The sequence below is a fragment of the Hemitrygon akajei genome, chromosome 21 (genome assembly GCF_048418815.1).
Source record: "Hemitrygon akajei chromosome 21, sHemAka1.3, whole genome shotgun sequence".
Classification (NCBI taxonomy): domain Eukaryota; kingdom Metazoa; phylum Chordata; class Chondrichthyes; order Myliobatiformes; family Dasyatidae; genus Hemitrygon; species Hemitrygon akajei.
This window is the reverse complement of record NC_133144.1, coordinates 37,209,260-37,233,178: the sequence shown is the minus strand read 5'-3', so window position 1 is coordinate 37,233,178 and position 23,919 is coordinate 37,209,260. Positions and strand designations below refer to the sequence as shown.

At 39.5% G+C, this 23,919-nt stretch overlaps 1 protein-coding gene across 3 annotated transcripts in view; it reads left to right on the top strand.

The window, feature by feature from the left end:
• The window catches only part of ncoa4 (nuclear receptor coactivator 4), a 42,776-nt gene that overhangs the window by 2,239 nt on the left and 16,618 nt on the right, over nt 1-23,919 (top strand). Inside the window, exons 1-6 of one of the 3 annotated variants that reach the window (XM_073025232.1) lie at nt 13,698-13,829; nt 15,440-15,600; nt 15,744-15,884; nt 17,377-17,465; nt 17,952-18,060; nt 21,321-21,398. In XM_073025232.1, coding sequence (XP_072881333.1) covers nt 15,451-15,600; nt 15,744-15,884; nt 17,377-17,465; nt 17,952-18,060; nt 21,321-21,398 — 567 coding nt within the window. In that variant the 5' untranslated portion in view covers nt 13,698-13,829; nt 15,440-15,450. Of the gene's footprint in view, nt 1-13,697; nt 13,830-15,439; nt 15,601-15,743; nt 15,885-17,376; nt 17,466-17,951; nt 18,061-21,320; nt 21,399-23,919 lie in introns of those variants that run through there. The other 2 variants (XM_073025230.1, XM_073025231.1) reach the window with 2 other exon arrangements.

The following is a 23,919-nucleotide window of genomic DNA, read 5'->3' as shown; positions in this document are numbered from 1 at the left end:
TTGAGAAAGGGAAGGGAGGTGTTGGAAATGGACCGGGTGAATTTGAGGGAAGGGTGGAAGTTGAAGACAAAGTGGATGAAATCGATGAGTTCAACACTGATAAAGTATGTAAAAAGATTAACACTTTGTTAAACAATAGAAGCCTGTTTTTCTGAAAGAAACTGCTGATGATCAACAGGATGTGCTAGTTTTGTTATTCAATGCTGAGCAATATTTCTTGATGGTAGCTAGCTAGGGTTTCAGGATGCATATCTCCTTGTGCAGTCATGCGTAGAGATAGGACAGCTCCAGGCTACATCCACACTATGCTGGATAAATCCGTAACCGAAGCCTTTTCTCTTCGTTTTTACCCTCCGTCCATACTAAAACGGCGTTTTCATCTCCTGAAACTGGAGCTTTTCAGAAACGCTTTCCAAGGTGGATATTTTTGAAAGCGCTGCTCAGGCAGATCAGTGTGGACGGGGTAACTGGAAACTTTTGAAAACGCTATCAGACGGCAGCGCGCTATTTCATTGTTTTCTTGAACGCAACCTAACAATTTCAGAACAGACGGCAACGAAACTGACGCCAGAAGAGTTAGAAATGTACTCACCAAATACTTTGACCCATAACTTACTGAATAAATAAGTATACTGTACTCACTTTGCCCTGTTTTCTGTCCTTGCTCATATGAAGGTGGTTTACCTATTTATGCAAGTACTTCTCTGACAATAGATGTGTAACAGCCTAATGTGGAAATACAAGATAACACTGATGCAGACATGTTTTATACATTTAACAAGGTGCTTTATTAATGCAACAGACTTGGTCAGTTTTTCAATATTCGTCGTCAGCTCGGTCTATCTGTCTGTGAACTCCCTTTCGGTTGCCACCGTACACTCCAGTATTTGTTTTTTTTTTAGTTTTAAGTTCTCCTGCGCGAGAGCCAACAGCTGTCCGTCGTTTTAAGTTTTTCTAGTCTGTAACTACACAAACGCACACTTCTATGGCGAGATTCGACACCAAACATGTCGCTTGTTTTCGGTAGATGTTGTCCTGCGCATGCGCAGGAGGAGGAGATTCGCCGAAATCTCCGTTTCAGTGTGGATAGAGATATTTTCAAAAACGCATAGTGTGGGTGCCTATCGTTTTTACGCAAAACCGGCATTTTCAAAATTATCCGGTCTAGTGTGGATGTAGCCCCAGTCTGTTTTGTGCATTTAGGCCATTATGCCTGTTCTGTAATTTGTTATTTGGTACTGTCTGACTCCATCTTGGTATATGTGGGGGTATCTGAATGAATATATCTCTTCTGTAAGGGGAATTGTGAGTTGGTGGATTGGGTAGGAAAAGTCACAGTCAGATTGTTCCTGTTTGAGCTACTAACTGAGTAAGCCCCAGGTGCTTTGAATAAAGAGTTGGTACTTATACGGTCTCTGAGTAAATTTATCCAGATTTGCCTTCCACAACACGGGTGCAGGAAGCAGCACCAATGCAGTTGTTGATGTAGTGATGGAGAGAGAAAGATAGGTTAAACAAGAGAATATGAAAAATTTGTTCAGGGTACTATTTTGATCATGAGTACTATTATTAGACATTTACCTAATCACTGAGCAGTCGTTGAACTTGGCTAATCAACACTTGATGTTAGAGCTTTCAGTTATAGACCCATTATTCTTAAACCCTGTTGTATTTATCCGAGGAATCCAATGTTTAAAGTGATCTTGGTCTCTGCCCTTATCTATTCACCAGGCCCCCTTTTGCAAGTGGTTTCTTGGCCATTGGAGCTTCTGCATGGATGTAACTGAATAAATTGTATGCACAACAAATGCAGACCTGCTGAAGCCAGAATAACACACACAAAATAGTGGAGGAACTCAGCAGGTCAGGCAGCATCTATAAAGAGGAATAAGGAGTCGACATTTCAGGCTGAGATCCTTCATTAGGACTTCAAGGGTCTCAGCCCACAACATTGACTCTTTATTCCTCTCCGTGTTGCTACTTAATCTGCTACATTTCTCCAGTATTTTGCGTGTGTTGCTCTGGATGTCCAGGGTCCGTGGAATCGTTTGTTTATGATCTGCTAAAACCAGTTGATTTCTTTTAGCAAAACAATAATATAAAGCAGAAAGGATGGGATCTTTAATCCATTTTATTCCTGTGTGGGGATTTGATGCAACATGAGAACACAATTTCACTGGGTGCATAACTTGTAGGAAAGCATTGTCTTGCAAGTTTGTTTTGTAGACTATCCACTTCAAAGTTCAATCCGTTCGACATTCAGGGATGCTCCTCTGCACACCACTGTTGTAACATGATGATTTGAGTTACTGTCATCTTCATGACGGCTTGAACCAGACTGGCTGTTCTCTTCCAACCTCTCTCGTTAAGAAGGTGCTTTTTGCAGATGTTGTATTTCGCATCATTCTTTATAAACTCTAGAGACAATGGTGCATGAAAATCCCAGGAGATCAGCAGTTTCTGAGATACTTGAACCACCTCACCTGGCACCAACAATCATTCCACAACAACACACACAAAATGCTGGTGGAACACAGCAGGCCAGGCAGCATCTATAAGGAGAAGCACTGTCAACGTTTCGGGCTGAGACCCTTCGTCAGGACTAACTGAAAGGAAAGATAGTAAGAGATTTGAAAGTAGGAGGGGGAGGGGAAATGCAAAATGATAGAAGACTGGGGGGGGGGGGGGTGAAGCTGAGAGCCAGAAAGCTGATTGGCAAAAGGGATTCAGAGCTAGAGAAGGGAAAGGATCATGGGACGGGAGGTCTAGGGAGAAAGAAAGGGGGAGGTCACTTAGATCACATTTCTTCCCCATTCGGATATTTGGTTTGAACTTTCTTGATGTCTGCATGCTTCAATGCATTGAGTGCTGCCACATGATTGGCTGATTAGATACTTGTATTGACAAGCAGGTTTGCCTAATAAAGTGGCCACTTAGTGTACTTGACAGACAGACATACTTTATTGATCCCGAGGGGAAATTGGGTTTCGTTACAGCCGCACCAACCAAAAATAGTGAAGAAATATAACAATATAAAACCATAAATAATTAAATAATAATACGTTAATCATGCCAAGTAGAAATAACTAATGATTTAATCTGTATGAGCTTTATGCAAGATGAGCATTTCACTATCTTGTACAAAGGACAATAATAAACCAATTTCAAATCTAACCAGAATATTTTATTAAGTGAATATATAGACCCACTTAGCTTACACTATAACAAAAAAAGTATGAAGGGTTTCGGCCCGAAACATCATCTCTACCTCCTCCCATAGATGCTGTCTGGCCTGCTGAGTTCTGCCGGCATTTTGTGTTTTTAGTTTCTCTAACTTGGACAAAATGATATTCCCAGTGTTGAAATGATCTGTTCATTAATAGTAATTCCAACATACTCCAGGTCAGTGTGGATACATTTGCTTCTCAAATGTCTGAGCCACAAGTTTGAACCCCAAGTGTTAGTTCAGGTCGTTCACTCTCAGTCTCCACCAAGAAGGCACTCAACCTGTTGACACACACAGTGCTGGAAGAATGCAGCAGGCCAGGCAACATCTATGGAAAAGATTACAGTCGACATTTTGGGCCGAGACCCTTTATTAGAACTGGTTAAAAGAAATGAGTCATATGCCCCGGTATCTATTGGCTGTATGAGGGGTAGTGATCATGATTGTAAATTTCATATATACTCTTTCCACAAACAAGAGAAAATCTGCAGATGCTGGAATCCGAGCAATACACACAAAATGCTGGAGGAACTCAGCAGGCCAGGCTGCATCTATGGAGAAAAGTAGTCAATGTTTTGGGCTGAAACCCTTCAGCAGGACCAGTTGTTCCAGTTCAGATGAGGTCTAAGAAGAGTAGCAAGACATGGTGACTTGTGCTTTCTTAGATCAAGGAAGTAAAGTGGTGTTCTGCATAGTGGGCCTCATAAACAAGCTCAACCTTACAGAAAAAGAAATGCATTCTCTTATGCACCATGGGTTAAGAGAATGTCATGAGAATTTGTGTCATTTCAGGATTGGAAATGGCTGGCTTGGATTGTGAAATCTATTAGGAACTGCTTAACATCTGTACACAGGAATATATGCTTGTCTACAAAGGGAACTTCTTGTCAGAGAAATCTTCAGGATTGGTCTCACCTGAAACATGTTTATTTTTCGGAAGTTAAATTGGAAATTGAGCTGCTGGTGGGGGTGAATGTGCCTGAGGCATTGGAGCTGTTACAAGTGATTTGCGGTGTTAATTGTGGACCCTGTGCAATCTGAACAATGCTGGGTTGGACAGTTAATGGATCCTTGAAAGGAGACAATGGTCGTGGAAGAGACTGTTAATGGAGCTTTAGTTTTGAGCTTCAATGTGCTTTGGCAGCAGTGATTAAAGACAGATTTTCCTGAATATAGTCAAGAGGACAAACCGGTTTGTCAGGAGAAATCACAATCTAGGACATACAGTTTACTAAAAGAAGACATTTGTGTAAATGTTGAAATTTAATGTCTCCTGTGTCTATTTGTAATTATAGAATAATAATTGGGGGGGCTGAAATGTAGGAGCCATGTATCTATTCTCTATCTGCTTGTTTGGTGTTGCACGTTTACTGTGTATATTACGGTCATACTTGAGTGGGGGCATGAGAAAAGCGAAGGGATTAAGTTGAGTATTCTTGCTTATGTTATGGCAGTTTGTACCTTGGAACCGGCAGAGGCCGTATCTTTTACTGACTGGCAAGATATTGCTGAGATAACACTCAATAACACTTATTTTTATGTTTGCTAATTGCTAATAAAGGATCGAATAAAGGGCTTTGACTTTTGGAACAATCATTGGAGTTGTGGTTGTGTCACACAAATATGGTTGCAGCCAAGTGGCAATTGTTTTGTTTTTATTTTGGATTAAGACTTGCTGCTAAAATGTGTATGGTTGAATAACAATAAACTGGAACTTGAAATGTGCTTTTATTTTGTTAAGCAGCCTCGTGTGGCACCTTGTCAAAGGCCTTCTCAAAATCCAAGTACACACCATCCACTGACTCTCCCTTGCCCATACCGCCTGTTATTTCCAGAAAGATTTCCAACAGATTTGTCGAGCAAGATTTCCCCTTAAGGAAACCATGTTGCTTTTGGCCCATTTTATCATGTTCCTCCGAATATCAAGAAACTCTTCCTTAGAAATAGACTCCACTAAAGTCAGGCTAACTGGCCTCTAATTTCCTTTCTGCAGCCTCTCTCCCTTCTTAGAGTTGAGTGTCATTTGCAATTTTCCAGTCCCTCGGAACCATTCAAGAGACTAATGATTCTTGAAAGATCATTACTTATACCTCCACAATCTCTTAAGCTACCTCTTTTTTCCTCCTTTTGACTTTTTAAATTTGCCTTCTGTTGGTTTTTAAAAGCTTCCCAATCCTTTAATTTTCTACTAATTTTTGCTATTTTCCTTTTGTGCTGTCTGAGTTCCCTTGTCAGCTCCAGTGGCTTCATCCTCCCTTTCGAATATTTCATCTTTGGGATGTCTAGTTACAAGAAAGTGTTTGTGAACCCTTTGCAATTATCTGGTTTTCTGCATAAAATATGGTCTGATCTTCATCCAAGTCACAATAATAGACAAACACAATCAACCTATACTAATAACACAAACGATTGTATTACTTCTCATCAATACTGAGTACACCATTTAAACAATCGCAACCTAGGTTCAAAAAAGTATGTGAACTTTGGGTAATGCTTTCTATAAAGGCTATTTGGAGTCAGATGTTCCAATCATTGAGATGAGATTGGAGGTATGGGTTGTAGAGGTGCCCTGCCCTATAAAAAAGACACGCAAAGTCAGAGTACTGACAGAGAACTGTTTATCTGCACCATCCCTTGATCAAAACAGCTTTCTGAGGTTCTTAGAAGAAGAATTGTCGAGATGCATGAAGCTGGAAAAGGCTACAAAAGCATTTCTAAATACCTGAGTGTTTATCAGTCTGTAGTAAGAGGAATTGACTACAATTTGAGGAAATGCAGTACTGTTGTTACTTTTCCTGGGAGTGGTCATCCTTGCAAAGATCACAGCAAGAGCACAAAGTGTAATGCTGAAGGAAGGGTAACAGCAAAAGACTTTCAGAAATCTCTGAAACTTGCCAAAGTCTCTGTTCATGTGTCCACTGTAAGAAAAGCACTGAACAAGAATGGTGTTCAGGGTTGTACACCATGGAGGAAACTACTGCTATCCAAAAAAACATTGCTGCATGTTTCAAGTTTGCAGAAGACCACCTGGATGTTTCACAATGGTTCTGGGATAGTGTTCTGTGGACAAATGTGACAAAAGTTGAACTTTTTGACTGAATTATACACCACTATGTTTGGAGGATAAAGGACACTGCACACCACCACCAAAACCTCATTCCAACTGTGAAGCATATTGGAAGGAGCATCATAGCTTGGGGCTGCTTTGCCGCCTCAGGGCCTGGACAGTTTGCAGTCATTGGGGGAACAATGAATTCAAATTTGTATCAAGACATTTTACAGGATAATGTTAGGGTAGTGATCCATCTCCTGGTGCTTAATAGAAGTTGGATAATGCAACAAGACAATGATCTGAAACATGAGTAAATCAACAACAGAATGGTTTATAAAGAAAAAAATATTGTGTTTTGGAATGACTGAGTCAGAGTCCAGAGCTTAACCCAATTGAGATGCTGTTGCATGACCTGAAGAGGGCCGTTCAGGCAAAGTATCTCAGAAATACATTGATGAACTGAAACAGTTTTTTAATGGAGGAATGGTCTAAAATTCCTCCTCACCATTGTGCAAATCTGATCAGCAGCTACAGGAAACATTTGGTGCTGAAACATTTATTGCTGCTGAAGGAGGTTCTACCAGTGATTAAATACAAGGGTTCACATACTACTTCCAGCCTGGACAGCGAATGATTAAACTAGGGAATTGTAAAGAGTTTACAAACTTTTTCTTGCAACGTTATCTATTGTGCATCTTCTGATTGCCCCCCAGAATTTCCAGCCATTGTTGTTTTAGAGAATAAATTGCTCATGCTTAATCTGAAATACAGAGATTTGAGTTGGAATTACATTTGTATTCCTGCATATTGTGGTTACAAGTGAAATTTAGTAACAATCCCGAAACGGAACAGAAACCTTATTTCCTTGTCGATCAACGTGAATTACATAACAAACCTGTTTAACTGGATTCATGACATCTGATCACTATTCAATAATAATAGCACACACTTTTGTCATGAAATTATCGATGTTCCTTGTCACTGCATTGAAACAGAGAGCAACCCCTTCAGTCTCGAATTGTGGAAATCCTGAATTGTTCTCAGTATTACTCCGTTTGTTTTAACATTCTTGTAAATAAAAATCCATTTATGAAGTTCATCAATATCAGTTTATTAACTATTCTTCCTGTTGCCAAACTTTTTAAAAAAAAAACACAAAGCTATTTTGAATGAACTGAAACTGATTTCAATGCTGCACTCATTCATAATTACTGGACACTTCTCTGATCTTAATATTATATGTCTAATTCCCTCAGAATAATTTTCAAACTTCCTTGATCTTTCTGTTGTGATTGGTTGCTTAGCCTGCTTGATGATAGCAATGTTACTGAATGTGAACCAACCCCATTTGTTGACATTGGCATGAAATTGTAAAAGGGTCCTTAACAGGTTACCTGATCTTTATATGCAGCTTTCTTTGAGGACTTTGGCAAACATTGCAACTTTACTGCTGACTCTAAAATCCAAGACTTCCTAGGGCAGTTGTGTTGTTTGCGTAAATCATATTGTGTCTCTGCGTTGAAGGTTTAATGTTCTACTTTTCTAAAATCACCACTAAAATATGTGGCTTATAAATGATCTTTTCACAGCTGATGTCTGCAAATATGCTTGCACATCTAGTTGTAATTCATTTGTTTCAGTTTTATCATTTTAAAATGATCTGTGTTTATTTTGGTAATAGAAAATATTGAATAATCACCTTTGAATCATCAGAAATTCTAACATTTAACATAAATTGAAAGATTTTCTGGAATCTTCTCCCTCCCCCTCTTTCTAAAACAAACTTTTGAAAATGGATATCAGTTGCATTCTTTACAAGGATTAAAACATGTTATTAAATGATTGTGTTGTACAATATTAACTTTGAAATCTAATAGAGATTGCAAATGAGGACAAAATCCAAATAATTTGCTGAGCATGTCTTTGAAATAAACTTTAACCTCCAGCTGTAAGGTGGGTGTGAATGCTGTGCATCTTGTGATATTTACTGATTGTGACGTACTACCTATTCTTAAATAGAAACTTAATTCATAAATAGATTATGATTTTGTTAGACAGTATATATCTGAAGTTAAATGTTAAAGAGAAAGGTTCAGAAGTTCTGTCGTTTAATTCAAACAAAGGTTTGCAATTGGAAATGGGACAAACTGATGACAGAGCAACACACCAAAAATGGTGGAGGAGCTTAGCAAATAAAATAGCATTTATAGAAGGGAATAAATAGGTGTTTTGGGTTAGGAGTCACACTTTGTCTGTTTATTCCCATCATAGATGCTGCCTGACTTGCTGAGTTCCTACAGCATTTTGTGTGTGTGGCTCAAGATTTACAACATCTGCAGAATCTCTTGTGTTTGTGTTTGATGACTGACTTTGTACCTGAGACAAGAATGTAACACATTTGTATCCAAGGAAGCCTAAAATGGAGGGGGCGCTCACCTGTGGGAAAGGGGGAGAATATGGGATCTCACAGTTGGAGGTTTTCTGTAAGGTGGTTTTAACTATGGCCTTCCACATGAAGGAGCCCAGAAATGTGCATTATAAATGTAATAAATTGGATATGCTGGCAGGTAGTTTCAGCTGGAACAGGGGTTATTTGGAGCTTAGCTGCTAGTTGGGCTAAGGAGTTGTACCTGTTTCTGCTTGGAGTTCTGTGCACTGCAATCAGCTGGAGGTATTGGTCAAGGAAAGGCAGAATCTCCACAAAAAGAATTGATGACCAAAGATGAATATGCTTTCAAGAAAATCTTTTCTACTCTAAAGTGACAGATTTATTCAAAATGTCTAATTTGAATAGTTAATTAAATAAGTATTTTGAATGTTGGAAGCACATAAGAGGAAAAATTAGCTTAGCTACTTCAGGAAATTTAGTTTAAGGGATATAATGGAGGTTAAAGAATGGTAAATATCTAAGATACAGTGCCTTGTAAAAGAGTGCGACCCCCAACCCTTTGTTCACATAAATGAGTATTGCAACCAGGGATTTTGATCACTTTAACTGAGAATTTTTATTTGTGAATCACATCCATTTTTTTTAAAAACAGTAGAGCCCAAAAAACAGGGACGGTTGTAAGATATTAGAAACTTATTCAAAAACCGAAATGTCAGCATTTCCAGAGATTTCATCCCCCTTTGCTCAGTACATAGTTGGACTACCTTTCACAGCTATTACAGCCAGTAGTCTTTTGGATAAGTCTATTAGCTTTTCACAATGTGATGGAGTGAGATTTGTCCATTCCTCTTTTCAAAATTGCTCAGGCTGTGACAGGTTAGTTGGGGAATGGCAGTGGACAGCAATCTTGAGGTCTTGCCAGAGACATTCGATCAAATTAAGGTCAGGACTCTGGGCCACTCAAGGACATCAATAGTCTTCATTTGAAACCATTCCATGGTTGCTCTGGCAATATACTTTGGGCCATTGTCCTGCTGGAAAGACAAATTTCCTCCTCAGTTTGTTTTCTGACAGAGGCTAGCAGGTTTTTTAAATTCAAGATCTCTCTGTATTTAGCAGCATTCATATTCCCTTCAGTCCTCACCAGATTTTCAGTCCCTGTTGCTGAAAAGCATCCACGTAGCTTGATGCTACCTTCACTATACGGTAGGAATGGTGTGACCTGGCTGATGCACAGTATTGGATTCATGCCACATGTATCACTTAGTATTGAGGCCCCAAGACCGCCTTCTACATCTTTAAAGTATCTTCTAGTGACACTTAGCAAAGCTTTGATGGGCAAGGATGTGCTTTTTATTTAGCTTGGGCTTCTTTCTTGTCACCCTTCCATAAATACCCTTTTTGTGCAAGACCTTAGAGATTGTAGATCCATGAACTTCATCTCTAGTTGTAGCCACTAATTTCTGCAGCTCACTCAGGGACTCTTGGTGTTGGAGTAGCCTCTTGTTAAAGTGCCATTTTTTCCTCAGTGACTAAGTTTAGAGGGGCATCCCGACCTAGGCAGTGGGACCTGTCACTGAGCTCTGAGGTATGTTCAGTGTTTTTGAGATGGTCTGGTACCCTTCCCTAGATCTGTTCTTCCCTGACTTGCCTAGAATGCCCTTTTGGCCTCATTTTGGTTTGGTCTGTTGAATATCTGTTAAACTATTGGATCTTACAGAGGGGAGAGTATTTGTTACGGTGATCCTCCAGTTTGTGAATTGGTGAGGTAATGTACAGTATTGCACCTGAGGAAAGTTAGTGTAGTAATTACAAAGGAGACGAATACCTTTTTAGACTCTCAATTTTGGTTTTTAACTTGTAGCTGTTGATAGGTTTTGGATTTTTTTCTTTTGATTTGAAATACGTAATGCACAATGTTTTGCAGATTTGCTCAGAAATCCTATTTCAGTATATTTTAAATTTAGAAAATGGAAGAGTAAAATGTAAAAATTGTGGGGGCTGAATACTTTTTCAAGGCACTATATTTTGCAACTTTCAATGAATACACCAATCATTGGCTAATTAAATGTAGGTCGTATAAAATTGAAGGGAAAAAAAACTAATTAAGTGCATAAAAGGCCTGCCAATTTCAGAGAATGTAGAAACATTGATAAATATGGAATAAATAGAATGAGAGTGGTCTAAAGGGTCGTAGGAACTTAAATCTTTAAAGCAAAATGCCACACAAATATGTGCTCCATTTGAAGCCACGATTAGGGAATTATGGGGAATAGAAATGATGTAATATGGGACTCATATCTAAAAAGATGGAATAGAAAGATGACATGGGGAGTTAATATTTTGTATTGGAATTTACTTTAATGGCATTAAAATAATTTCTGTAATACGTAACCAAAAAAAAGGCTGAAGAATTAATATCAGTATATAAGAAATATTGGCAAACTAGAACTCATGACTTCAATGTTACTACTGTTCAGACTATGGAAATTCACCTTGGCAAAATTCACCTGAGTCGCCTCAACCAGCTTTGTGTGACTGAAATCAGGATATGCCCATTTTCTAGGAATGTAAACATGTTGACGCCCCTGGAATCTGTGTCTACCTTTCCCAGACCACTGAGCATTGATTGGTTCAATAATGTTCTTGCTGTTGCCATGGTAACACATCAGTTCTTACTAAAGTTAGAAAGACACTGCACTTAAACAATTTGCAACACCAAAATGATGCAAATGTGGATCTAGTAGTTAATTTCTCATAAAAATTAATATTATTAAGTCCTAGTTCCAAATTTCAGATAGCTAATACAGTTGGCCCTCCTTACCCGCGGGGGATTGGTTGCGGGACCCCGGAATGTGAAGGATGTAAGTAACAAGAGTCAATTCAATTCAAATCTATCCAAAAATTTGAGATGAAATAAAATTTACCGGTACTCTTGTGCAGAAAGATACCAAAATTCGCGGATGCTCAAGTCCCTTATTTAACATGTATCAGTGCAGTGGTCTTTAGGACCCAGTGGAACCCTGGACTTTATTTAACATGGCTCCGTGCGGTGGACATTAGGACCTGGCTGTGCAGCTCTGAATCCGCGGTGTTTCTGTTCACGAAAATAATCACGATTGAAAATAGGTGGAAGTAATAAAGTGATCGGAAAGAGGTGAAATGCCATCAGTCATTGGAAAAGCATTAGGCTACAGTTGGTCAATGATTGGAACAATTTTAATTGAGCATGTGAAAGGTCCTGCCCTGATGAAAGCTACAATTATTACTAAGCAAAGCAGTGGTAAAATTATTGAAATACGTATGTTTCTTAAGTGTTTTATATGCATAGAAAGGTAAAATATGTAGTATATACTAAGAAAAACGTTTGATTAACTGACACTAAATAATACCGGATGTACCTGTTCCGACTTCAAATCCGACTTAAAGATGGACTCGGGAATGGAACTCATTCATAACCCGGGGACTGCCTGTACTTTTAAGTCATTTCTAGATTACTTATAATACTTAATACAACATAAATGCTATGTAAATAGTTGTTATACTGTATTGTTTAGGGAATACTGACAAGAAAAAGTAGTCTGTACATGCTCAAGCAACGAGTGCTGGAGAGAGAACTTCCGGGTTTTCCTGATCTGCGGTTGGTTGAATCCATGCATATGGAATCCACGGATAAGGAGGGCTGACTGTAGGACATTTGTGCTCGCTATAACTCAATAATTACCATAATGCTAAATAATTGTATTAAAACCGTCTACCTTTGGTGTCTTCCTAATAAGTACATCCTATTTGCAGAGTAAGCTTGCACTTTCTCCTCGTAATTTGGATAAACAATGTAAGCTGGCCCTACAATGTACTGTTACTTGTGCTTTCATTAGGATTTGAAAAAGATCTGGTGTATTTTACCCCTGAAGGGGGCCCAACTGAGCAACTAAGAACTCTTGGGATCTCTTAACTAGCTCAGATCACACTTTAGCCACACATAGTAAAGGTCAAAGTAAGTTAGTTATCGAAGTACATGTATATCACTATATACAAAGAAGCATAATAGAATCAATGAAGTACTGCACACAACAAAATCAAAGAACCAATGTGCAAAAGACAACAAATTGTGCAAATACAAAGAAAAGAGAAAATAAATAACGAAAACATGAGCTCTAGAGTTTTTGAAAGTGAGTCCACAGGTTGTGGAATAGGTTCACAATGGATCAACAGCCTGATGGTTGAGGAGTAATAACCTGGTTGTGTAGGACTTGAGGCTCCTGTAGCACCTCCCTGAATGCAGCAGCAAGTCGGGAGCATGGTCTGGATGCTGGGGGTCCTTGATGGATGCTGATTTCCTGCGACAATGGTCAGTAGATGCGCACAATGGTGGTGAGGGCTTTACCTATGATGGACTGGATTGTATCGCCTACTTTTCATAAGCCTTTCCGTTCAAAGGGAATTGGTGTTTGCATACCAGGCCTTGATGTAACTAGTCAGTATACTCTCTACCTCTCATAGAAGTTCGTCAAAGTTTTAGATGGCCTGCAGAATCTTTGGAAACAGAATAATACATAAGGAAACGTTCAAGGCAGTTGGCATTTGTGAAGAAGACAAGTCATTTTTCAGGTCGTTTGCCAGGCGCTGTTTTCTTAGCAAGTTTCTTGGCAAAATTAATTTTCTTTGCCAATGCTGCTGAGCCTTCATTGTGTTCCTTTGTATTATTGGTAATTGGTAATACAAAGTGTGCGTGAAACAAGCTTATTCACTTTAATCTAGTTTTAAACTCGAAGAATTTTTGGGGCATTGCCAATGTTTCAAGCCGAATTTATCTTTTAATTCTGCGAATTTTGCAAAGTTGGACAATCATTGGTAGGTTGCAGAAGTCGTCTCTTTTTCATGTTTTGTTTGAAAGGTCGGGCAATCTTATCTGGGCAGCTGTCAGCCTCCCTCCGATAGAGCCTGTGAGTTCCAGAACCACACACCCTGTGTACGTGCGCCCCGGCGACCTGCTAGTGGCGGATCGCTGACGCCTGGGAGCTTGCGCGCCGGGGCGGTGTGACGTCAGCGCGCAAAAACGCACGCGCCTCCGCACACACAAATAGCCGGGTGGAAGGCGGTCGCTGCTGAAAAGCGACAGAGTCGGGTCGGTTGTTTGTGGGGAAAATACACCGGTACAGGTATGGTACCAATTCCGGGCCGAGGGCAGCTTTTACTGAGTTAGGGTACACCTTTTTCCTACCGTATAATCGGGATGACGTGGAACTGAGTCGGTGTCGGCCTCTAGCAGGGGCCGGCGCCCGGTTCTGTTGCCACGTTCGACGGCCTCTCTGCACTGGTCCTTCCTGGGGGTCCGCGGTCTGTCTTACTCACTCACCCTGGGACTACTGCTTGTGGAACCTCTGTGCTCGGTGGGAAGCAGAACAGGCAGGGTCTTGGTTGGGATGACTTTGTTGGGCCAGTTGCGAAGAGCCCGCTTATTCGTGGGCTCAATGGGCTGCAGTACATTGTGTCTGCACAAGTCTGCGACGGGATCTGTCTTCCCCTCTGGTAGAAGCCAGTCCCAACTCCGCGTACTTTCGGCCAACGGTGGTGAAATGGAGCAAGAGACTGGAGGTTAGGCGAATGTCCTGCTGGAGAAAATCCCTGGGTCGAGTCGTATCAGTGGGAAGAAAGGAATTGTTGGCATTTTGGGTGAAAACTCAGTATCAAGACGAGAATTGGAGATCCCACCTCAGCAGCTTACTGCAGCAGCATTAGAATTTCCATATGAAATTTTGCAGATGCTGGAGATGCGAGCAACACAAAATGCTGGAGGAACTCAGCAGGTCAGGCGGCATCAATAGAGAGAGAGATCATTGTCGTCTTTCCCCCAACCCATTTTTTTTTGGTTCGCAAGCCAAACATATTAAGATGTGTTTTGTATGCTCGAAAAGGGAATTTAATGTAGATTACTGTTGCCTTCATGTGATCACACTATGCGCGATCTTTTCTGGTGAAGTACTGTAAACAACCATTATGTCAAACCAAGGAGTATTGGCGAAAGCTTTTTGAGCGCTTATACTGAGGCAGTTTGGTGTACTTAGTTGTCCTTCGATGGCTTGTCTTATCTTTTAGCTGTGCCTCCTCAATCTGCACAGAGTATTTGCATATTCTGTCTGTATAGTCATTGCGTTTAATGTCTTCTGTAGAAAATGTTAGAAACTGTCAGTGCCATAGTGTATGGTATACTATTTCCATCATTATCAAAGGAAGATTACAGTAAATAATCTGGCAATTTAAGACATTCTTATACAAGGAATTGCAGGAATACCTCTTAGCCTGTGTATGCAAGTGACTGACAAATTTCCATTGGCGTGTCAGTGCTTTATTTTTTTGAAAGTGCTCTATCACTTGAAACAGGATTGCTCAATCAGGAAATGCTTAAATATATTTTTTGTGTATGTGCATAAATACCAGAGTAACAATACTTAACTATTAGAATATTGTAACAGGTAAATGAGGTGATTTACCTGGCAAGGCATTTTCCATACGGAAACTCTACAGTCTTGCTTGTTTGGGTGAAATTAGAGCACTGTCTAAAGTAATTCAGTGGAAGTTATTCATTGCTTTTGGAATTTTTCCCTTCTAGAATAACTGAATTCAATTTTGAGTTATCTGCATAACACTGAGCTGTTTTTAAAGTTCTGCCTTTTGGTGTGGGTTGTCTAAGTGTGTGACCCTCCCTGCTAATCTTGCGTAGCCATGAATACAGTTGAATTTTATCATAACTACCTCTCTCTTCTTTCAGCTAAGGCCAAGATGAATTCAACACACGCCCATGCTGGGGAGACTGCCAGCTTCCAATTCAAAGATTCCTTAACTAATTGTCTGCAAGCTAAGCGAGATCTTGAAACAGCCATCAACAATATCATTCAGGCTGAAAAGGAAATAAAAGCAAACAGCAATGAGGTAAAATAACATGGACTGGTGGGCAAACCAATATGGGAAATGTAATAAGGATGATTTTAAATAAATCTGTGGTATTACACTGTAATATAGGTGTATGAAATTTCCTGAATAATGAAAGCAATTATTCACTTATTCTTCTGTAGGTAAAATTCCAAATTCATAGTTGTATCAGCCGTCATATGGAGTGCCTGCGGAGTAGGGAGGTTTGTCTCTTGGAGCAGATTGACCTTGTTCAACAGCTGAAGGAGGAATCCCTGCAACAGCAAACTCAGCAGCTCTATTGGGTAAGGAACATGTGTATTTGAGTATTTCCTTTAATAAGATGCAGCATGACACAAATCTTCTCTCACAGATTCAACTATCCAAAAGTCAGTGGGATAATTAAAAAGCTGCAGCTAATGACTCCTTCGTAATGCTGTTACTGCCTGATCCTCTTCACATTGTTCATTCTTTTATCCTTGCGTTGCTTTTCTCATTGTTCACCTTCCACTTGTAGTATTGCTTTTATATTACATTTTTTTTTCTCTTATTTATCCCCCTAATGTCTATAAACATAATCTGGCCTAAAGAACTGCCTGTCTTCTGTCAGGCACTAAATTACATAGTTCTGCCTGCTGACTCCAGGTTCATCCAACATTGGAATTTTACTTCTTGCTCTCATTTTTATATCTCCAGCAGATCTTGCACTCTGATCCTGCAGATTTTATATATTTATCCTTGTTTGATGTTGTTACCGTTTGTGTTTTGCCTTTTTAAAATTAATACCTCCTTACTGAAGCTCATTGGACTTTAGCTTTATGGTTAGGTGTCCACTACCTGTGACTATTTCCTCCTGGCCCCATTCTTTGCACTGGCAGCACCTCAGTGGAGTAGTTCTGGAATGAATTTTACTTTGTTCTTGAATTTTCAGGAATACTATATTACTGTAATCTGGATTAGCATTCTAATTGGATTTTATCACCTCAGTGGCTACTTAGACCACTCCCCTGATCAATGCTACCAAATCTAATTTCATTGTGATGCAAAAAGCATGCCCTTGCCACTGAGTGAAACTTCAACAAATCCACTTTTGGCATCTTGCTCCATTGGTTCAGTTTGTGCTTTCCCCTGAATTCCAAGTTAAACAAGAGTTCTGTAATGTTTGAGTGCATCAGTTTGAAGTAAGCCAACTGAGATCATGGTGATCTCAACCTTCAAGTGAAGCATTAAACTAAGGTCTTTTATGCCATGACCTCATTTGAAGTCGAGCCCTTTCTCTGCTGTACTTAGGCTGATGCTTCATCTCTTTTTTTTTGGACAAGAACACTGTTGATATAAATTGATGGACTCTGTTGCCTCTCTGTGCACAAGTAACTTTTTATAATTAATTCTTGGGGAATGGCTTTCTCAGGCATTTATTGTTCATACCAACATCCCCTTGAATCGACTGCGCTGCTGGTCCATGTCAGAGGGTTGTTTTCTATGAAGCGGATCTTTGCAAATAGGTTGGACAGAGTGAGAAGAGTTTATTACCTTTTGTTTTCAAATGACATTAACATACTAGTTAGGATTTTATAAATCTCATGTTTTCATAGTCATGTAAGTTTGCATGCAAAGTCTATCAGCTAACTATGGAGTACTTTGAACTCTTTTCTCCAAATAATTTGGTCAGGACTCTGAATTATTAGTCCTTTAATATAATTATTAGTCTATCAATTAATCTCATAAAGGAACTTTGACATATGCTTATATAAATGCTTTATAAATCTATCAATGCAAATTTTCATTTCTTCCCAGCTGCTTGGTCAATTCAATTGCCTTATTCATCAATTGGAATATCCCCAGAACAGCCATCCAACAAGTGAAGTTACAGCCTGCCTGGAGAGGTGAGTTGCTTCAAATGGTGGCAGCTTTTCATTGCTATTGTTCCCAACGTGATCTCTAATGAGAAATATAAGACTTGTGATATAAGTAGCTATCAGAAGCATCGCATTAATACTCTTGCCTTAGTTTCATGGATCTGGGTTTTCTATGAGTGCTCTAGGTTCAACCCACATCCCAAAGACATACTGATTGTTTAGTTAATTGGTTACTGTAATCAACAAATGATAAGTGGCAAAAGAATTAAAAGATCATTGATGGATATGTGAAAGTACTGAGTTTTAGGAAAATGAGGCTAATGGGAGTTGGCATGAATCTGATATTAAGGAAAAAGTAAACAAGCTCAATTTGGTGCACAGTTGAATGGAAGTGTGAGATGCATTGACTTAGTTAATAGCACCAGAATGAGCATGTTTCACCAAACAAAATCTTAAATAACCAATAAAACCTTTTATAAACACATTGGTATTAAAACTTGTCTCCATTTCCAGATTGAAGAACCTGGCCCTGAAACCAGAAGAATCTCCAATCCTGAATTTTGAAGCTGATGTCCCTTCACTCCGCCAAGCCATTACAAGCTTTGGGGCCATTAAAACTCCGGTAATGGTCTTAACCTTTCTTAAATTAAGAAATATTTATTGTTATAATGAATAGGTGGGGTGAAGCATCTGTTTTTTCCTTCATTAGAGGATGCTTTTAAGATGGGGGGGGTGAATATGCTTTATTTTGTGTCCATTTAGTTGAAGGATGCACTATTTCTTAAACATTCACTAGTCTCTTAGCTACAGTTGCAAGAAACAGTTTGTGAACCCTTTGTGATTACCTGATTTTCTGCATTAATTACTTATAAAACACGGTCTAATCTTCGTCTAAGTCACAATAATAGACAAACGCTATCTCAGCTAATATCACACAGAGAATTGTACTACTACTAGTCAATACTGAGTACACTATTTAAATAATTACAGGCTAGTTGTAAAACAGGATGTGAACCTCTAGGGTAATGCTGTCTACAGAAGCTATTTGGAGTCAGATGTTCCAATCAATGAGATGAGATTGGAGGTGTGGGTTGTAGCGGTGCCCTGCCCTATTAAAAAAGACCCACAAAATCAGATTACTGACAGAGCCTGCTCTGTCAGAAAGATCTGCTTATGTGCACCATGCTTTGATGAAGACATCTTTTGGAGGACCTTAGAAGAATGTAGAGATGTTTAAGCTGGAAAAGGCTACAAAAGCATTTCTAAAGACCTGAGTGTACATCAGTCCATGGGAAGAGAAATTGTCTACAAATGGAGGAAATTCAGCACTGTTGCTACAATGTTCAGTACTGAAGAAGGTGAAGAAAAACCCAAGAGTAACAGTAGGAGAACTGCAGAAATCTCTGGAACTTCCTTAAGTCTCTCTTCATGAGTCCACTATAAGAAAACCACTGACAAGATTTGTGTTCATGGAAGGACACCACGGAGGAAACCACAGCTCTTCAAAAAAACCCATTGGTGCGTCTCCAGTTTGCAAAAATCCATCTGGATATTCCACAATGCTGGACAGATGAGATGGAAGTTGAGCTTTGTGTCAGAAGTGCACACTGCTATGTTTGGAGGAAAAAGGGCAGTGCACATCAACATCAAACCCTCATCTCAACTGTGAAGCATTGTGGAAAGAGTGTCATGTCTTGGGGTTGTTTTGCTGCCTTGTGGCCTGGACAGCTTGCAGTCATTGAAGGAATATGTTCAAAACTGTATGAAGACATTTTACAGGAGAATGTTAGGGTAGCGGTCCATCAACTGAAGCTTAATAAAAGTTAGATGATGCAGCAAGACAATGATCTGAAAGTCAAGGGTAAATCAACAACAGAATGGTTTAAAAGGAAGAAAAATTGTGTTTTGGTATGGCCAAGTCAGTCCAGACCTTAACCCAATTGAGATGCTGTGGCATGACTTGAAGGGGGTTGTTCAGGCATCTCAGAAATTTTGATAAACTGAAACAGTTTTGTATGGAGGAATGGTCTAAAATTCCTCCTTGGGAATGAAAGGGTTACCATATAAGTAATGACTGGCGGCTCTTGGGCTGTATTCCCTGGAGTTCAGGAGAATGTGGGGGTTCTCACAGAAACATTCCAAATGTTAAAAGGTCTGAACAGATTAGATAGGGCAAAGTTATTTCCCATGGTGGGGGAGTCTAGGACAAGAGGCATGACTTCAGGATTGAAGAACGTCCACTTAGAACAGAGATGTGGAGAGATTACTTCAGTCAGAGGGTGGTAAATCTATGTAATTTGTTGCCATGAGCAGCTTGTGGAGGCCAAGTCATTGGGTGTATTTCAGGCAGAGGTAGATAGGTTTCTGATTAGCTACGACATCAAAGGGTATGGGGAGAAGGCAGGGGAGTGGAGATGACTGAAAGAATTGGATCAGCGCATGATTGACGGGACAGACTTGATGGGCTGAATGGCTTCTCCTATATCTTATGGTATTGTGCAAGTTTGATTAGCAGATAGAGGAAATGTTTGGTGGAGGTTATTGCTGCTAAAAGGAGGTTCAACCAGTTATAAAATACAAGGGTTTATGTACTTTTTCCAGCCTGGACTGTGAATCATTAAATATGTGCTCAATAAAAACAGTAGCAAGTACAATTGTTTGTGTGTTATTAGTTTAAGAGATTGTGTTTGTCTATTGTCTTAGATGAAGATCAGACCACATATTATGAGCAATTAATGTAGAAAATGAGTTAATGTCAAAGGGATCACAGACTTACTTGCACATGTAGATAGATAGATAGATAGATACTTTATTCATCCCCAAGGGGAAATTCAACTTTTTTTCCAATGTCCCATACACTTGTTGTAGCAAAACTAATTACATACAATACTTAACTCAGTAAAAAAAAATATGATATGCATCTAACTCACCGTCTCAAAAAGCATTAATAATAGCTTTTAAAAAGTTCTTAAGTCCTGGCGGTAGAATTGTAAAGCCTAATGGCATTGGGGAGTATTGACCTCTTCATCCTGTCTGAGGAGCATTGCATCGATAGTAACCTGTCACTGAAACTGCTTCTCTGTCTCTGGATGGTGCTATGTAGAGGATGTTCAGAGTTATCCATAATAGACCGTAGCCTACTCAGCGCCCTTCGCTCAGCTACCGATGTTAAACTCTCCAGTACTTTGCCCACGACAGAGCCCGCCTTCCTTACCAGCTTATTAAGACGTGAGGCGTCCCTCTTCTTAATGCTTCCTCCCCAACACGCCACCACAAAGAAGAGGGCGCTCTCCACAACTGACCTATAGAACATCTTCAGCATCTCACTACAGACATTGTTGCAGGTTACTTCTCTTTATGGGTGTTGTAAGTGTCCAGGTTAGATCCTACATTCATTTGCATAATAAAGCCAGATCTCTTGATGTAAACTTAATCTCAAGAATGTAGGGTTAGGTAATACATTTTTGTTATGATATTCCCAGGAAGGTTCTTCTCTCCCTTACTCCTACTAGGCGTCGGCTCAATGACCCTGCTACCTATGCTGTTTGAAATGCAAAAACTGCTTTCGTAGCCATAGTGATGGACATATTCATGATTTCTCTATTATAACCACAATGTTTTTTTTGGGGATTTGGACACTTTGTCTTGTATTTTAAGCCATGTTGAGAAGTGACACATTTTAATCCGAGTAGAGGTAACCGTCTGGTTTCTGGACTGAATTTAAACCTTTTTATTAAAGTAAATTTTAAGGTGACCCAACACATTTTTAGGATAGCAAATAAGTTTGTGTTCATACCACATATAAACGTGGGTGGAAGTTTGGTAGCACTGATGTTTATTGTCTGCCTAAAATCAAAGGAATTAATTTCTGGTCTGATGTAGGGTTCAGAAAAGGACTGCAAGAGTACTTGTGGCATGTCAGTTGATCTGGATTACTGCTTTGTACCAATGCTAGCAAAGGTAAACCATCTTTTTAGATATGTCCCATATTACATCATTTGCAATTCTGATGTGTTGATTGTTTTGCTCTTGATTATCCTGTATTTACTGGAATTTACAAAGTACAGTTGAAGTCAGAAGTTTACACACACCTTAGCCAAATACATTTAAACTCAGTTTTTCACAATTCCTGACATTTAATCCTAGAAAACATTCCCTGTCTTAGGTCAGTTAGGGTCACTAATTTATTTTAATAATGTGCAATGTCAGAATAACAGTAGAGAGAATGATTTATTTCAGCTTTTATTTCTTTTATCACATTCCCAGTGGGTCAGAAGTTTACATACACTAAGTTAGTATTTGTTAGCATTGCCTTTAAATTGTTTAACTTGGGTCAAACGTTTTGGGTAGCCTTCCACAAGCTTTCACAGTACGTTGCTGGAATTTTGTTCCATTCCTCCAGACAGAACTGGTGTAACTGAGTCAGGTTTGTAGGCCTCCTTGCTTGCACACACTTTTTCAGTTCTGCCCACAAATTTTCTATCGGATTGAGGCCAGGGCTTCGTGAAGGCCATTCCAATAACTTGACTTTGTTGTCCTTAAGCAATTTTGCCACAACTTTGGAGTTATGCTTGTGGTCATTGTCCATTTGGAAGACCCATTTGCAACCGAGGACTTTAACTCCCTGACTGATGTCTTGAGATATTGCTTGAATAATCCACATAATTTTCCTTTCTCATGATGCCATCTATTTTGTGAAGTACACCAGTCCCTCCTGCAGCAAAGCACCCCCACAACATGATGCCATCCCCATGCTTCACGGTTGGAATGGTGTTCTTCGGCTTCGTTCTTCACTCTTTCTCCTCCAAACATAACAATGGTCATTATGGCCAAACAGTTCAATTTTTGTTTCATCAGACCAGAGGTCATTTCTCCAAAAGGTAAGATCTTTGTCCCATGTGCACTTGCAAACTGTGGTCTGGCTTTTTTATGGTGGTTTTGGAGCAGTGACTTCTTCCTTGCTGAGCAGCCTTTCAGGTTATGTTGATATAGGACTGGTTTTACTGTGGACATAGATACTTGTCCACCTGTTTCCTCCAGCATCTTCACAAGGTCCGTTGCTGTTTTTCTGGGATTGATTTGCACTTTCCACGCCAAAGTACATTCATCTCTAGGAGATAGAATGAGTCTCCTTCCTGACCTGTATGATGGCTGCGTGGTCCCATGGTGTTTATACTTGTGTACTACTGTTTGTACAGATGAACGTGATACCTTCAGGCATTTGGAAATTGCTCCCAAGGATGAACCAGACTTGACATCATTTTCTGACCTCAATCCGATAGAAAATTTATGGGCAGAACTGAAAAAGCGTGTGTGAGTAAGGAGGCCTACAAACCTGACTCAGTTACACCAGTTCTGTCTGGAGGAATTCAGTAACTTACTGTGAGAAGCTTGTGGAAGGCTACCCAAAACGTTTGACCCAAGTTAAACAATTTAAAGGCAATGCTACCAAATACTAATAAAGTATATGTAAACTTCTGAGCCACTGGGAATATGATGAAAGAAATAAAAGCTGAAATAAATAATTCTCTCTAATATTATTCTGACATTTCACATTCTTAAAGTAGTGATCCTAACTGACCTAAGACAGGGAATGTTTTCTAGGATTATCTGTCAGGAATTGTGGAAAAACTGAGTTTAAATGTATTTGGCTAAGGTGTATGTAAACTTCAGACTTTAACTGTATATTAATTGTTCATTTATTGATTGAATACCATGCAATGTCTTGCGAATGCTGCCGTTACTAAATACGTGCTTTTGATCTCAGTAGGCGCATACATATATTGTAAAATATTCCATCAGGAATTGAGTGTAAACTTGGATAATGTTGGTGATTGCATGCTTGCTTTTCAGACACTGAGGTTTTGTGGTTTCCAAAGCACCATTCTAGTTTCCCATCATTACCAAACATATGGATCAATTTAAGTCCAACATTAATCACAGTTTTCTGGAGTACAAGCTGATTTGCAAGTGAATTTGCCATTGAATGTTATGGAACTTATCTATTCTTAACTATTAAGCACCTTGCTGTTGGTCTCTATCAGTTGTAACTTTGCACTTTGTGATGCCCTCTCAAACTAAAGGCACACACATCAATCCACTTTGGAAGGAGAAATGAAAGAGCAGATTATTATTTAAGTAGTAAAATATTGCAGCATGCTGCTGTGCAGAGGGACCTGGGAGTGCTTGTACAGTCGGCCCTCCTTATCCGCGGATTCTGCATGCGCGGAATCAACCAACTGTGGATTGGGAAAACCCGGAAGTTCTCTCTCCAGCACTGGTTATTTGATCATGTACAGACTATTTTTTCTTGTCATTATTCCCTGAACAATGCAGTATAATAACTATTTACATAGCATTTACATTGTATTAGGTATTATAAGAAATCTAGAAATGACTTAAAAAGTACAGGCAGTCCCTGGGTTATGAACGAGTTCTGTTCCTGAGTCCGTCCTTAAGTCGGATTTGAAGTCTGAACAGG